This window comes from Strix uralensis, chromosome 14 (assembly GCF_047716275.1).
Source record: "Strix uralensis isolate ZFMK-TIS-50842 chromosome 14, bStrUra1, whole genome shotgun sequence".
In the NCBI taxonomy this organism is placed as follows: Eukaryota; Metazoa; Chordata; class Aves; order Strigiformes; family Strigidae; genus Strix; species Strix uralensis.
The window spans coordinates 4909195-4925975 of NC_133985.1; the positions used below are offsets into that span (position 1 = coordinate 4909195).

At 39.5% G+C, this 16781-nt stretch overlaps 1 protein-coding gene across 7 annotated transcripts in view; it reads left to right on the plus strand.

Moving 5' to 3' along the window:
• FBXW11 (F-box and WD repeat domain containing 11) overlaps positions 1-16781 on the plus strand; it is a 75312-nt gene that overhangs the window by 46702 nt on the left and 11829 nt on the right. For all 7 annotated transcript variants that reach the window (XM_074883277.1, XM_074883271.1, XM_074883273.1 and 4 more), the window contains 4 exons: positions 3369-3555; positions 4364-4454; positions 15658-15795; positions 16384-16502. In XM_074883277.1, coding sequence (XP_074739378.1) covers positions 3369-3555; positions 4364-4454; positions 15658-15795; positions 16384-16502 — 535 coding nt within the window. The remainder of the gene's footprint in view (positions 1-3368; positions 3556-4363; positions 4455-15657; positions 15796-16383; positions 16503-16781) is intronic.

A 16781-nucleotide genomic window follows, 5' to 3' on the forward strand; every position in this document is an offset into this window, starting at 1 on the left:
TTAGCACTATAGTCTCATTTATTAACTAATGATTTGACTAAATATCCCTGTGTGGGGTAAATGTGAATACACGTTTAGCCTTGGACTGTGGTACACATGCTGGGAGGATAGTCAATGCACTAACTTAGTACTCTGGAGAGGGAGGGGAGGGTGATCTAGGCTCAGATGTTGTATAGTGGGTATTCAAAGAAAAACAGTGCAGGGCAATGGGAGCCTTAAACACCTTTTGTATAGGAACCTCAGTGTACTGCTCTACTGATGCAGAGCTTGCAATTATGATAGTTAATTGCCATATCCTCTGCACTGTTTGCTTTGGGAACTGCAGTGCTTTATGTAGACGCTTCTTCTTTAAAATGTAATGTGCTCTGTGCTGGGAAAATATGTAGAGCACTGCATTGGGTGATTACAGCATTATAGATATGTTAAGACAGTGACTTCCTTTGTATAGGCTGATCTTAAGTTGTTGAACACAACTATTTTGTACTAGGTCTAAAATAACTTAGATCTGTTCCCATGAAAACATGGTGTGTGCCCTGTTCAGGCAAAATCAGAGTAATGCTTACTCAGCAGACCTGTTTATTTTTTGTCTAGCTGTGCACAATTAATTAGTTTGTCATCTTGATACCCAAGCATTCATGATTTTAAACTAACTCTTGAAAATGACCTTGCAATGACTATATTTTATGGAAAACCTTTGAGAACTGCTTCAAATCACGTACTAGAAACATCAGGATGCAGCAGACTGGAAGACCCCTTTTACAATGTATTTAAATGCCCTGGCGTTTTCTTCAAACCGCTGATGTAGGAGATGGTGCAGCTTAAAGCTGCTCTGAGACATGGTATTGTTAGGAGAGAATCTGCTGGGTTGGAAGTGGTTAGATTTGAGACCCACCAGTTATTTGGACCTTGTTGCATTTCAGTTATTTGAAACTGTTACTATGACTGGTATTGAAAAAATTGTATAAACCCAATTTACTTTCTATCGTAGGAGCTTTCACCATTCTTCAAAGTCTTTTTAAAGTTGTTTAAATGATGTAGAAGAAATGAACAAATGCTTTTAAACTACATGGATTGGTTTCTCCGTTCTATTGCTGTTCATTTTTACGAAGGCCATGCCAAATTTAGTGTGCAGTGGACTATGAACACACTTTCTTAATTTTTAAAAAAATTAACAGTAGCTTCTTTGATTTTTCAGGACTATTTGAAGCCTAAAGTAGGCTGTCATGAGATAAAGTGGAAAATTAAAAAGGTTGCCGTCTCCTAGTTTGAAAGATTTTTTTTTTTCATGCTTGGCCAACTGGCATACGTTATTCACGAAAATGGGAGTTATTCTAGATCTCTGATTTAGTGGAGTTTTTGGGAAAGTAAAATTGTAGGTCCTTTGAAATAAGTAACAGACTTACCAGTGATTTTTTTGTGGGACCAATGACACTGTAGTTGGAATATGAACAAGAAAAGTTTGATTGCCATTTTATATTTAGTGCAAGTATGTTATCTAAGTGGTTTTTATGTACGTACCCTTACTCAACTACATGTTTTTAAATCTAACACCCTCAGCAGGAGACAAGATCTAGGCAAAGACCATAATCAAATGCATGGAGCGTTCCACCTGTTTTATGCCTTGATAGATCTGTGGTGGCAGCTGACTGTATTCATCATATTTATTGATGTGCTTATTTTTTCTATCACCTTCAGCTTAAGTACCTAGTGTTTTTGGATAAGTGCTAACTGATATTTATGAAATAATATATTGCAGCACATTTCCTTACATAGACCTGCATCAATGGGCAGGACCCCAATTCTGGTATATTTGAACTGCTGGCATGTTGAGTGCATTTACTATTTAAATCTAACCCTACCGTGTTATAAAAGGACCAGGGGGGTTAGTAAGCTGCTCCTGGTAGCTAGGATCTTCATGGTGAAAGTCAGTGTTTCTCCAGTCCACTAATAACTATTGCCTGTTGACCAACATACCTTGTGCTGCAGGTGAAATTAGAGCATGAGAGTCACTCAGGTAGATCTTATTTCTGGGATGTCTAAGTGCTGCCAAAGGGCTTTCATTTGCAGTAATGTTGTTTTACTTGGGAGTTCTCTTGTGGTATATTGCTGAGCTCATTCTCTGACCCAGTAAAGCTACCATCATCAAATCAGCAGTACGCAGACCCACACATCTCTCTGTTGCTGTAGAAGGTAGTGTGCCCCGCGGGTGGGAGCGCAGTAGATGCAGAAAAGATGCTAAGATAATATCTGTTCATATGACTATTGTAAATACATTGGGAAACTTGTGCAGCTAAACTAAATTTACTTTGCACTGGAATTTATGGTGCAGAAGCTGAGCTGTCACCTCTCATTATTTGAGAGTTGACTCCTGCTGATCCTGAGGTTTCTCAGCTGATTCTCACACTGGAGGCAATTGCATTCATTGGACCCAAAATCAATGCTGTATTTAATGTTACATTCTGATTTATTCAACCTGAAGTTGTTTCAAAAAACTTGTCCCCCTTGAATTTTTCTCTAGCTGAAGAGAAGCCTCAAAACCCCCAGCTTCTGGTATAAGTTATTCAGTAGTAATTTCTACAAGTATGGAGTCTAGTGATGGTAAACCATGAATCGGGATAACTGCTTTGGATGTTAAAGCACCATTTGCAATTAATGAATTACTCTCAAACTCATTCTCATTTATTTCCCCTTCCTACATTAGACTGCAGGGTGTGGTGTCTCTGGCATATGCTCTACCACCAGAGTCCTGAACAAAATGCAGGAGTGGATTTGGCACCTGCAGATTACAGAAAGAACTTAGAAAAGATGTTCTTGCATTTGATGCAAGAAAGTTTTTGCAGAATCTTTGCCTGTGGTTCTACTGGACACGTCTGTATTTGTTTCTGTGGAGTCCTGTCTTCTGCTGGGTTGAATTATCTATTGTTTTATGTAAGGGAATAGTAAAAGAATCAGTATTTTAATTTTTTATTACTGCTGCTTAGTAAAGCACCTGCTTGAAGATGATTATCTTTTTAGCTCATGTAGCGCAGTGCATTATGTGCCCAAAAAGTCCAGGATTCTATGCCCAGGAGAAGCAAAATGCTTTCTGCTGCTTGCATACTATGCTGAATTTTGGTTTGCATTTGTTCTCCCTCTGTGAAAATGGGACAGTCCAGTAGGCAGACTGTACTAGGAAAGGAGTGAAGTGCTCGAGGTGTTTTGGTGTACCTGTTTGGATTAGTTTGTAACTGGTGCTTCTACCTTTGATAATTTATCACATTGCTCCAGTGCCTTAAAGCTGTGTTGGCTTTCTCTGAATGTATTGCAAAACTTGTTCAGTAGTTTACTGTGAAGCGATTGACATTTTGATTGCCTTTATTTCTTTGTAGAGCAAGGCTTAGATCACATAGCAGAAAACATCCTTTCCTATCTTGATGCCAGATCGCTCTGTGCAGCAGAGCTGGTATGTAAGGAATGGCAGAGAGTCATCTCTGAGGGAATGCTATGGAAAAAATTGATTGAAAGAATGGTACGCACAGATCCGCTATGGAAGGGACTGTCAGAAAGAAGGGGTTGGTAAGTACCTTGACAATAACTAAATTCACTTTTTAAAGCGTTCTTTAGAAATTTCCCTAATCACAAGCTCTGCCAAAAAGTAAGCTTATAGTAAATTGGTATCACTGAGATCCTTATCTCTGCTACTGACTAGTGGAGGTAGCTACGGCGAAAGTTTGTCAGCTCCCATTTCTACTGTGGCTTTGTTCCTTGTTCTTTTGTGCACCAGTGTTTTCAACACTTTCTTGCGGTAAGTCTGTCTGCAAATTTGTAATTTCTGTTTTGCAGGGAGAACTAACAACTAGCACACAAAAAATCTAGCGACAACATGTTTTCTTGAGCAAAGTATTTCCAGTTAAACCTTTTTTTTCTAAAAATTTAAAATAACTGATTGGATTGCAGAAGCCTATCTCAAAGAGAAATCATTTATGTTTGTGGCAATGAAGTATTTCTATTCTTTACCGAGTACCTGAAGAGATACCATGTTCTAATTTAGAAACCTGTTTTTCTGTGCTCTCTAGTGGTGTGCCTAAGGAAATGCATACTGTAAAGAGCAAGAGGCTGACACCCTGCTGGCTAAAGCCTTATGAAGCAGTGAACCCTAATTTGGAAAACCATAAGGAATATACTTGTTCTCTTTTTAGTCTTGGACATTTTAAATACAGCTGTCAAATTGTAAAGTCACAAGGCTTGTAATGGCAGTACTAAAAATTCTTAAAAGTATTCTGTGAGAGTATGTCATAAGGTTTTGTTCTCTGCAGATTTTGAATTCCTTTAAAGTTTGGATTCTTTGTGATACATTGAAAAATATGTTTCTGGTTCTTTCTAGGGATCAGTACCTGTTTAAAAACAGACCAACAGATGGCCCCCCAAATTCATTTTACAGGTCCTTATACCCAAAGATAATACAGGATATAGAGGTACGTTTTCTGATATATATCATCTTCAGGAGAAATAATGTTGCATATTGTAACGTTAGTGTTTCAAAGGTGGTGCCTGTTGGAGCAGTGAAGCTATCGTGTATTTGTATCACTACTACTTTGTGAGTTCTGGCTCTTCAGACAATGTAAAAAAACACCCTCAGCAACTTACTGCCACAGTATGTGCATTAAGTGTTAACACCATCCTTTTTGCATTTAAGGATTTTTGGAACTCTTCTGGGACTATGGATTTTAATAAAATAGCCGTTTTAGGACACACACTACTCTTAAGACAATTCCATGTATTGCTGAATGTTCTAATGTTACACTCCCTTAGGTGATCTGAGGGTTAATGCCTTAAACACCAATCATTTAAAACATTGCTCATTTAGTAACTTACTAATTCTAAAGTGGTGACTGTTGCAAATACAGCTTTCTTTACCATATGGGATTTTTTTTCCCCTCCAGTGGTTTGATGAGAACAATAATCAGTACTTTGATTCTTTAGTTGCTGTAGATTTGCTGGTATAATGCACAGAAATGAAGCTCCTGAACTGAATAATTCTTGCTAGAATGAAATAAGTAGGAAAAACCCCAAACCCTCATGCTTCTCTCATCACCAATATCAATATTAAATGTAAAAAATTTTCAGTCTCTAAATATCTGGAGTGGGGAAAGGGTGTACCACTATAAACATATTGTAGTAATGAACATGTTTCTTAAACTAAATTTCATTACATTAACAATAAATATATTAAACCTTCAAATTAGGAGAAAAATGTGCACCTCACAGCCTGAAAAGTAAGGGCTCATGCATTCAAAATTGGTGTTTGGAAGTAAAGTAACACAGATTTGTAATGCTCTTTTGAACCCTAACTTTCTTTCATAGTTTCAAGTCATAAATTTTTATTTTTCATTATATAATGCTCGGGTGGATGATGTGATATATGTAGAATATGCAGAGTAAGGGGTTATCTCATGACAAGCTTTGAGATGGAGCTGGCACGATATAGTGTGCTGTATGTAAAACATGCCATGCCACTAGTACTTAAAAATAGTAATGTGAGTAATGAGCGTGGGAAAAGAGTTGTCTTTTCTGTGGTGTACAAAGAGTAAACTGTAAGCTGTTGCCATAGTTTCTGCCCATTCCAAACTGCCTGGCAATCCAGCTACTTTTACATATGATTTCCATAGTTTCTATCTAATGCTTATATCCTTAACGATGTTAAATATTACTGGAGCGTGCAGGGAACTCCAGTGTGTCCCAGACTCAGATGGAGGGAGGCAAGAACAGAGAAGCAGAATTAGGGCTGTTCAGGGAAAATCTCCTCTAGTTCTGTACTTGCCATTCCATGCTTGTGTCTCTAAACCTGTGAAAAACCTTCGGTCGTTAGTGGTTGTCAATCACTTGGGGTAGAATTTAAGGTATTGGCAACTAACCTCCACGCTGTCCATGGCTCATGGATACTTTGGTAGAGCAGTAAAGCTGAAAGGGGCCAGGACCTGTCAGCTGTGGGCTCTCGCCTCTGAATTTCACTTTAGCAAAAGTAAGTATAAGCCTCTGTTTGCCCAAATTCAGGAAACAAATGCGTCTTTGTCCGGTCTTCAGGAGTGGTGAAGTCTCTCTCTCTGAACGCTAATGGCTACTTCCAGAATCATCACTGCTCAGTTTATACAGGCAGCGCGTTTCCCACTCCTGGTTCTTCGAAGCTGCTGAACTGGAGGGGGAAGGCAGGAGGATGGGGGTATTGTGCCATGTCAAATTTCTCCCTGTTTACATATTTCCTTTAAGCCTTCTGAAATATTGCTGTTTTCCAGGTTTCCAGCCTGGAGTGGGGTTAGTGTTTCTGCTAATAGTCGAGGGTCCAATAATTCTTCCACTTCCAAAAGTCTATTACAATTTTTCTAGTAAATCACCCTTTAAAGCACTTTTCACAAATTGCTTCCCTAAAGGATTGTCAAAAGAAGCTTTTAACACTGCTTAAAAATGTAGATGGTGAGTAATGATAACAACAAAACTTAGCTATAAGATTAGGAGCACTTCTTAACTTTTTCCTCCCCTTATTCTGTTTTTAAGCCTAAAGTCATGTTCTCCTTCAGTTTCATACTTTTCCCATTCCTTCAGTTTTCAAAGCAATGTGCAGAAGCTCTTAAATAAGTCTTTCATCTTAGCTGTGATGAAGAATTTTGTATCTCTGAATAATAAAATGTTTTTTCTGCAAATATTTGCCTGGACCTTTAATATGATCTTCCTGTTTCTGTCAGAGGGTCAGAGTTTAGGGAGCTAGTGAAGAGCCAAAGGCTACCATATTACCATTTATATAATTATATAAGTATTTTTATGACATTTATCTTGTGCCCAAAGGACTTGATTTTTTAATACAGTAAAATATATTTGATGTAACACAAAAATCTCGTCATTCAGTATTTTACCTGTGGACCACAAAGATTAATGAAATTCTGCTAGACTGTTTCTAATGATGAGTTATTAATTTACTGCATCTGCTACTAAATTGGGTTGTGGGTAGAGATAAGCTCAGGGGAGAATGTGCTCCTTCCTTTGGATTGACTGACAGAATTTGTAAAGTAATACAAAACCTGAATTAACAATTGGAAGGAAAAATGAGGAATGATAAATAGCAAATTTGAATTCTTTCCCTTGGGCTCTATTTGCATTTGGGGTCAAAAGTCCATGCAACCACAAAGCATTGTTAGCTGCAAGGTAATACAGGCAATGATTTGGCAAAATGAGGTTCCCTTGCCTCTCTGAAAATTTATTAGTGCCAATGTTTATTTCATGCCAAACACATTTTAGGAACATAATGTCACTTCTGAAATCATTGGGTTTGAAAATAAGAGGACATTTAGAGATCTGAAACCAAATTCTTGGAAAGAGGTGGTTACTCTCCACCTCCGCTGTGAAGCCAAATATTTAATTAGGTTTCATTTCACAAGCGGTGGTCCAGCAATTTTAAATGTCTCCAAGTCAGATGTTGAATTGCCAAGCTTCTTTAGGAGCTTTTTTTAAAGGGAGAACCTGATTTGGGGCTTATCCTAGAAAGCCGAACCTGGGTTTGCAAGACCTTGTTTATGGAGGTGATCTGGTTGATGCGGGGTGTCCTGTGCCTGGGTGCAGGCCCAAAGCCTTGTGGGGGAGGTCAGCTGTTTCAATGGGACTGTGTTAATCGGCACGTTGCCAGCATGGGAAGTTTAATACTGCTGATTCCAGAACCCCAAGTCCCTGGATTTTTTCCATATTATTTGTGAAGCTTGGCCAACTATTCTGTTTTCCCCTCAGGATTAGCACAAGTATCTATTTCTTGTGATGGGTTGAGAAGACTTATTTCATAAATGTTCCCCTTATCTTTAGGCACATGGCAAGTGCCCTCATCTTGTTTCCATGGAGACTTAGGTCCACCTAATTAAGATGAGAATTAAAATACGATTTTACCGAAGATTTTAGGAAAATGTGGCGCCAGGCCATCAGATAAACACCACGACTCTTCTGAATTTTTAAAAAGTTCAGATCTTAGGGACTGGAACTAAAATTTTAAAGCATTGCGAAAATTTGAAAAGGGGGGAAAAGTCAGTTCTCACCCTGTCGCTGCCAGCATTGGGAGATCTTTGTTTATGAAAGTTGCAGTGTATAATTTCTGAGGGAAATGGGTTTGATTAGTACTGTTCTAATTATGATGCTCAAGAAATTTTATGTGCGTGTGTGTGGAGAATCTGATCGGCATTATATGCCTAGAAATCTTTTCAGCCAGCCTGTGAAGTCTCTACTCCACAGGCACTTTCCAAAAGACATTTCTTGAAAATGAAACTAGCCAAGGAAAGGAGAGACTTTTGAGCAGCAGGGACCAAGTTCTTGTGCGTGGCACAGATTTCAGCTCTTGCATCTGAATGGGGCAGAAGACTCCTTTCGGATGCCCCTAGCAGGGAAAGGATCCCCGGCTTGGCTTTTTTTGTTCGCTTTGCCCATGTCACATCTACTTTTTTCCACAAATGGGCAAACTAAGACTGCTGTTTTTCTTCTGCAGATTTGAAAGAGGAATTTATTGTTCCCATTTGAGTACTTTGAATGTCCCTATGCTCTGATAGGGGCTGATAACTACCTGTTTAAACAGAACTTTGTATTTTTATGGTGTTGTGCATAAACTTACTTATTGTCTCCAATGGAACCTAAAAGGTGCAATAACTTTGTTTTTCAGCAGCATTGTTCTTTGTCAGGTGTTGTGTATAGTCCAGATGCGTGTGTCCTTGAAGTGCCTCAGAGGACTGTTCTGTTTTCATTGCTGTTGGCTTGTATTTTTAACATTTCCTCTCTAGATCTGGAAGTTGACAGCAGTACTTCTCCTCTATCGTTTTGGTGTAAGCAGGAGTCCATTTAAAGTTAGTATATTTTGATGTTGCATCTATAACCTGAAAGCTTGAAATTTTACTCTTAAGTGTGTTAGACCTAGTTGATGGAAGTTGGTGGAAATGGGGATCCTTTAAGAGAAAACCAGGGAGACCCATCAGTGAGTGTCACTGTGATCAATGCAGCTGCGGAGATGAAATAGGTTTTCTTCATCAGACACTGCCCTTGACTCTCTTTTGGGATCTCGTGCTTTGTGGTTGCGTTTGCAGAGGTGCTTGATAGAGAAGACAGACCTTTCAGGAAAGAGCACTGCTTTGTTCATCTGCATCATCCTGTTACAGGTTCTCCTGAGAGGATTCGTTACTCCCTCCCTGGAGAAACATAGCAACTGTAGCGGTTAGATCAAGGATTGGCTAGCACAGCATCCTGTCTCTTGACAGCATCCAGTAACGGATGCATGGGGCAGGGCATGGGGACATGATGGAGCCACACTTCATCTACGTGGGAGTAATCAGAGTCTCTCATGTCCCATGTCTGCGGTCAGTTCTGTCTCCCTCAACAAGTCAGACACTACCACCAGCCTGGGCAGTGAGATAGTCCTAATACTGAATTACTGTTCTTTAGGTCTGAAACTTCAGTTTATGTTGCCTTTTTAACTGATTTGCCTAAGCTTTCTCTGGTGTGTAACACCATTTTGACACTCAGAGAACATGCTGTCTTTTCATCATGCTTGATGAAATGGTCAGTATTACACTGTCAGCTTTCTCCCACAGTGATTTCCTATATTCCTTGTATGTCAGGGGCCTTTAATGCAGTTTCTGCAAGTCTTCTCCCTTTCTTCTGTAAGACATTAGCATATTCTACTGTCCAGATTTGTTGTGCTCAGCATCACAAGTGTGTTCTTTTTAAACGTGGCTTTCAAAAGGGTTCACAAAGCTGCAGCGAGACTCAGGAATAGTTTTACTTGGTGGACATTTGAGCAGCCTCATACATATTGGATCAATCGCATGTAGAAAGAGACAACACTTCATCAATTTGTATTGTCCACATTTGGATCTTATCTAACCAGCTGTAAACGTTAGGAACTTAATTATTAGGTCTTGAATTCTGCCAAGAAATCATGATTTAATTGTAACACTTGCTAGGAAAAGCTTCCTGTTCCTTTTTCTGTAGAGTTGTTTAGATTTTTGTGCTTCAGTGTTTATGGCTGTTCTTCTGGTCTTGGAGTTCATACTGAACGTGATATTTTACCCCAAACTGATCTGAAATCCCCGTGTAGTGTTCAGACGTAGAGTGGCTCGCTCTCAGTAGTACACTCCTAGCTTTTTGGCCTCACTTTGATTTCAGAGTGTTCTTCAAAACATAGCCTGAGTATAGTGTGATTTTTATAAATCAAGCCAGAAGCCCACTTTTCAGTTATTGGAAGTTTTTTCCATTTTTTTTCTTTTGTGAAAGTGGGCCTTTCTGCTTGTATTAAACAAATGCATGCTGAACTTTAAATGTATACATACATATGTATAAAAATTAGCATACGTTACATGTCAGTGGGGTATAGTGAATCCCTATTTCTCTATTTGTTAGACTTGCTTCAGTTATTCTTCGTGAAGGTGGTTTTTATTCTTACTTGACTTCTGTTTGCATGAAATGAGGTAAATACCAAAAATCAGTTGTTTGCTGGTTTGAATTAATCTTTGCTTAGGTTTACTTCCTTGCATTTGTTTACTATGTTACTTTTTACTGCCTCTTGCCCTGTAACATGGCAATAATTTCTTCCATGTAACTTTTTGTTTTCTTCTGGACTCTCAGTTTTAATTGTGAATAATCTAAAATATGAAGAATTCTTGGCAGTGGAATATGCAAATTCTTTTGATGAGCAGTCGTGCCTGCATTTTCAGATCGGTAGTGTACAGACTTCAACACTAAACAGCTGTCATATGAGGGACACAGTGTCATGCAGCTCTCAGTTGTATAGCTGCTGCCATCTACCTTTCAAAGCATTTTGAGAGTAAATTCAAAATCTAGTCACTCTTCTGAGTCCTGTAGTGTATGATGAATCACGTTGGTTCAGCTTTTCCGTGAAATAGGGCAAGAGAATTAGTAGGGAAAGGCAATATGCTTAATTGTAAAAGTAGGATAATAAATGGCAAGATGCGATGGTGTATGGTTTGCAGCACTCGGTGTTCTCTCTTCTAATAGTAGTGCCAGTTTATGTTCAAGATGTTGGTATGGACATCTGTATACCCTGCTGCTTGCTTCCAAAGACATGTTCGCTGGCTCAGGTGACACTATGCTCAAGTCTAGTGAATGCATAATCAGGTGTACCATGCCTGCAGCCAAACCTCTTCAGCTACTCTGTTGAGATGTAAGCTCTGTGGACCTTACTGACCACGTAATTTCTTGTTTATCATTTCCATTTTGCAGCTGCTCTAAGGAGCAGTTGTGTTTTACAAAGGAGATGTTGGATACAGTGCAAGTACTTTTTCTGCCATACTGCTTTGGTGCAGGGATTTTATTGCTGTCCACATACAATACCTGCCCCAGTGCTGATCCACTTCCTGTGGTCTGTGAGTTTTCAGTCTTTGCTGCTACAAGCCTGCCACGGGCACTTTACTCCTTAACAGTGGTTTATAGAATTGATGACACTCACAAGAAAGATGGTGATCCGCTTTACGTGCAGGGTTTTCCTACCTCTGCGGGCTGCTTTGGAAGGAGGCTTTGCTGCTGACACAGTTTGTCATCTGTTGCTGTGAGGCAGTCATCCCCGTGTGGTCAGAAAGCTTGTGGTTTATGCTGTGGTGGTACTGACAGGACAGCTAGCTCTCCGCAGTTTCCTCTTGAGGACCAGTTCAAGCCTTCTAGGTAATAAACATCACGTAGCCTTTCTCCTTCGGGCTGATACAGACTCTACAAAAGCTTTTTGGCCCTCACTGTCTAACAGCCGCTTGGAGACCCAACAGTGATTTCTAGACTCTAACCAGGATCCAGGGAATCCTTCTTCAAGAACTTGATGCTGTTTTTTTCTCCTAATGGTTGTAGCATCTTTAGAGAGTCCAAGAGAGGAAAGGCCTGAAAGATGCAGGGAGCCTGGTGCTGTGGCCGAGCTGTCATTTTGTCTTTGCTTATCAAACCCTCTTAACTTTATAATGAACAAAATATTAAGCCCTCCCTACCCTGATGACATAAGTTCATTTGCTTCCGCCTTTCCTCTGCCACAGTCAGGAGGGGTTTTCTTTTTTCTATTTGAAGAAAGCATATGAGCAACAAGGGTTTGGATTTTAACTGCCCCTGGTGTGAATGCCTAATGTTTCAGGAAAAATCCCTACATATGTAACAAATGTGTATGTTCCTTTTCCTTTTTTCTGTGCCATTTGTCCCGCAGGAGAACTGTGTATTCAGAGGGAACAGAAACTCCTTGGTTTATGGGATTAAGATAAACCCACTTACTCTGCAATAACAGTCACAAGGATAAAAATGCAATTCTTAGCCAAGGAGCTGAACACAGTGTACATTATCAAATGGGAAAAAGTCCTGTTCCTGGTAGATTATCCTTAACACTTCCAATGTATACTTAATGTTCCAGCTGTTAATCCAGATGAATTGCATCTTTTTTTACTGTGCATCTTTGTACCAGTGAACATATTCTGGCATGGTCAAGGCTTGGCTATACACCTACATCTTGGACTATTTTCTATGTGTACTTTTCTTTCTAAATGCCTTTTTTTATCCATTTATGCATTTCTTCAGCTGCCAAATGGCTCTCCTGCTGTGGCAGATGCTTTGGCTTTGTGCTTGGTCTTTATCCCTTGTATGTCCAGATTTTGTTGGTTATACAGCATTTGTCAGCTACTTGCTGCTAGTGCTCTAGTGAGCTTTTAAGAAAGTGTGAGAAACCTTTTTTCTGTGTGCGTGAACTAAGGAGATAGTGTTCCACAACATCTTGGTCTTAATTGTGAAACCCAAGTTTAGAGACAGTCATTTTGGAGACTTTGAGGGGATCTGTAGAAAATACAGTAGTGAGTGTTGCATATATTGATATTAGGTTTGGTACCATAAATATGCAAATAAACCATGGGTCCCTTCATCATTGACTCCCTGATGCTTGTAACAGTCCATAAACCAGAGCAATTTCTTCCTCCCCCTTGTCCATGCCTGCCTACCTACTCGGTGTATACATAGTTTATTAAGATATCTCCTGAAAGGAGGTTGCAGATGAAGACTTTTACTAACTGCACTATTCAGTAACAACCAGAAATTTCCTATAGCAAGAAGCTTTAATGTGGTTGCCAGTATTGTATTAAACATGTTTCTTTTCGGAGGGTCCTCCAGGTTGCCCACCCACTCAGCCGTATTTAGTCATCTAAAATAATGTTATTTCTCTATACGTCCACATCTGTTTTCACTCTATTGCCAATTGAAATGCTGCTGTATATTCTCTGTGTATTGTGGCTACTTTCCCAGCATATTGAAAATTTACGCAGTGTAAGGGGATTTTACAAGTTCTCAAAAAACATGAAGTATTTTCCCACAGTAGCCACACCGTATAACGTCTAAATGAAATGACATCTATTCACAGAATTAAAATGTGCACCTGCGTATGACTTACTGCTTTATCGTGCCTTCACATAGATATTAATAATACTTTAGTTTCTTTTATTTGAAGCCAATATTTTCTTATGGGGAGCTTATTAAGTAGCTTCCTATCATGAACTTCTAAGAATTAAGCCAGCTAGCATCCCGAATGTCTGGTGACCATACTTTTACTGACTGCTGTTTTGTTTAGGAAACTGTTACAAGCAAAATTTCTGATTTGGGGTGTTCTTAATGTGTTCTGTAGCTATGGGTAATCACTGTTGCAGGAAGCTGAGGTGTGAAAGTGCCTCAAGTGGCGTTTGAGCTCGCAGCAGCTAGAGTAATCCGGCACGTGTTATGTACAACTGCTTATTTCAGATCTGTCCAAGAACATTGCTTTAGGGAAACTCTCCCTTAAGACCTCTTGGAATTGAATGTCTCAATGTATATGGTTTCTAAAACTAGTTAAAATGGCTAAGTCAAAATCTGCGATGCTTCATCTCCTGTGTCTTCAGTGTTAGTATTGCATTTTTAACTATCTTGCCTTCAGATCTGTAATTATATTGGTTCACACTATTAACGTCTAAAATTCTCTCTTTCTGAGGGTCACCTCTGTAGCAGCAAAGGAGTTAATGAGGTGCAGTTCTGCCCTCCTAGCGTGGATGATAAATCTTCAGATAAAGCTTGAGAGTTGTCTGTCCTTCCTCCTCAAAACCTCCATCCCATGCTTAGCAAGCAGCATAATGAGCAGTCTACTACCTTCAAGGCAGGAGTCCAAGGCTGAACCAGCACAGTGTCAGATTTGAACATTTTAAGCCCAGTTCCTGCTCTGACAATCAGCAGTGCACTAGCTGGCCAGAAAAGCTGATCCCAAACTGACAGATGACTTGCTATCTTAATTTCATTAGCTTCCCCACCAAATTGGAAAAGAATGAGAGGGGATGAATAACTTGTCAGCATGCTCCTCTAGAAGCATCTCTTAGTACTTACGATTTAGACAAATTCCTGTGGCACATCAGGTTTGTGTTATGACTACATATAATTCTCTCCAAATTGCATAACGGGAGACAATTGAATGAGCAAATGCATGGAAAACAAAGTGGTAGGTTAGTTTTCCCTTGGAGCAGACGTGGTTTCCTAGAATTGGGACGTCATAGTCACACTGCACTTTTGTCTTTAATTAGCGTTTCAGTTTTTTCCAGTCTCGGAGGAGCTGCAGAGGTGCCTGCTATTGCTTAGAAAGTTAGGATTTGGTTATAAGTATGCTTTTCCAAACAAACTGGCAGTTGATCAGCTTCTCCCCAGGCTTCCATATAGTATTTGGGGGGGATCCCAGGGAAATAGCTAAATAAATGGCCTATTCTGATGCCTATACTAGAAGACAGAAGGCATCCCCACCTGTCTAGGTACTGCAGGTGTTGGCCTGGAGTTCTGCACACCGATTCACTTATGATTGTTGTTATGAACTTCCTATCCAAAATCCTACATCTCTTTGAAACCAATGTTCTTTGTCTTACAAGTAATAAAGCTGATTAAAGCATGGAAATCATCCTGCTTCTGCTATGAATACTTGGCAGCTTTTTAAGGTGTGTCAGGTCTCTTTCCTTAAAATTATCTCTCAGAATGAAAATGTTGAGAATTACACTTCCACAGATTTGAAGGGGAGGGAAAAAAATAAGTTTGGATTATTTGAAATCTTATAGTCCCTCTTCAGTTTTATTTTTATCAGGCTTTGCGGTGCTTAGAGGAGGCTTTCGTATTGCAAAATCCCTTTCTAAGATGTGTAATAACAGTTAATAGGTAAAATGACTGGGTAGGGGAGGGAAGGGTCCCAGCACTCCCATCACCTCCCTGTTGGACACAGCAGTTCTGTAATGTTAGCTACTGAGGTGAGGCCAAACAGGGCACCATGTGAGCTTCTGGTTTAATCTTTGCTGCTTATGTCAGATGGCCATGTGAATATGGCGTGGAACTGAATTGTTATGAAATGTATCTCTCTAATAGCTCCTTTGGAAATTTTCATTAAGGTTAGCTGGCCATAATTTTCACCACTGAACACAGCTTTTGTCATGACAAATTATAAAAATCCTAATTCTAATTCATTGTATTTTGTGTATTTTTATTAGGGGGGGAGAAAAGATCATTTAAGTTTCATATGTTTCAGATTTAGGGATGAAGCACATAGAAGTGGAAGATTGCTGTGTATGTGTTGGAGGGGTCATGCTCAAGCATGCAGCCTTGTGCTTAACTCCTGATTGTTTCTCCTCTTGTCAGACTATAGAATCTAACTGGCGATGTGGGCGACATAATTTGCAAAGGATTCAGTGCCGCTCTGAAAACAGCAAAGGTGTCTACTGTTTACAGTATGATGACGAAAAGATTATCAGTGGCCTACGAGATAACTCCATTAAGGTAAACACTTTGTTCAGTCTTTTCGCTAGAGCTAAGTGGGTAATTCTGCCTTGGCAAGCTAGCTGCTTGTGTTTCCTTGACTTCTCTTGTCTCTTTGTGGGACAGTATTTGTCTGTGCAGGGTTTATGAGGGTGGGATGTCTTCTGTAGCCTGACGAGGTTCTCACCTGCACTTTGCTCTGGAAACTTTGGGGGCTGCCAGCCAGAGATCAATACTATTGACCACAAAGAAACGCTTGTGAAATCAGAGTTCACATAATGTGAATGTAGACTGCATGTGCCACTGTCCTTAGCTGTGCCATTGTTAGTAGTTTACTTTCATGCTAGTAGGTTGCTTTTGTGCTAATCGTCCATGGCATTTCCTTTTGCACAACAGGCTTTTATCTTTTCATGATCACTGGTTATTTCACTATTCTGTCAAAAACTTGCATCAAGACTTCCTTAAGCTAAAAGGGAGGGCAGGCCCACTGATTGGACAGGCTAACTCCCCGTGGATTCTTCCTGCTATCTCTAGTTTTCTTCCTTCACAGTTGTGGCAATGTTCAAGTCTTGGATCCATATTCTTGATCTTAATTCTTGTTTTTAATAGATTTGGGACAAAACAAGCTTGGAATGTTTGAAAGTATTAACGGGACATACTGGCTCAGTTCTTTGTCTGCAGTATGATGAAAGAGTCATTGTAACCGGATCTTCAGATTCTACAGTGAGGTGAGTGTTAAGTTTTTTGCACAAAAATCATTTCAGTATCAGGGCTGGGAATATTTACAATAATCTCTAAATATCAGAAAACATCCCTAATATGAATGTGATACTCTTATTCCAAAACCAGGATACTTATACTTGGCAAAGCATCATGTTCAGTACATTTTTTTTTTCCAAATCTGTCTCTTTTTAGTGTCACGAATTCTGAAGAAATATGACCTGTGTGATTCAAGGCAAATCCTGAAGTTGTAGAATGGCTGATGGCCAACTATGCAATAATTTCTT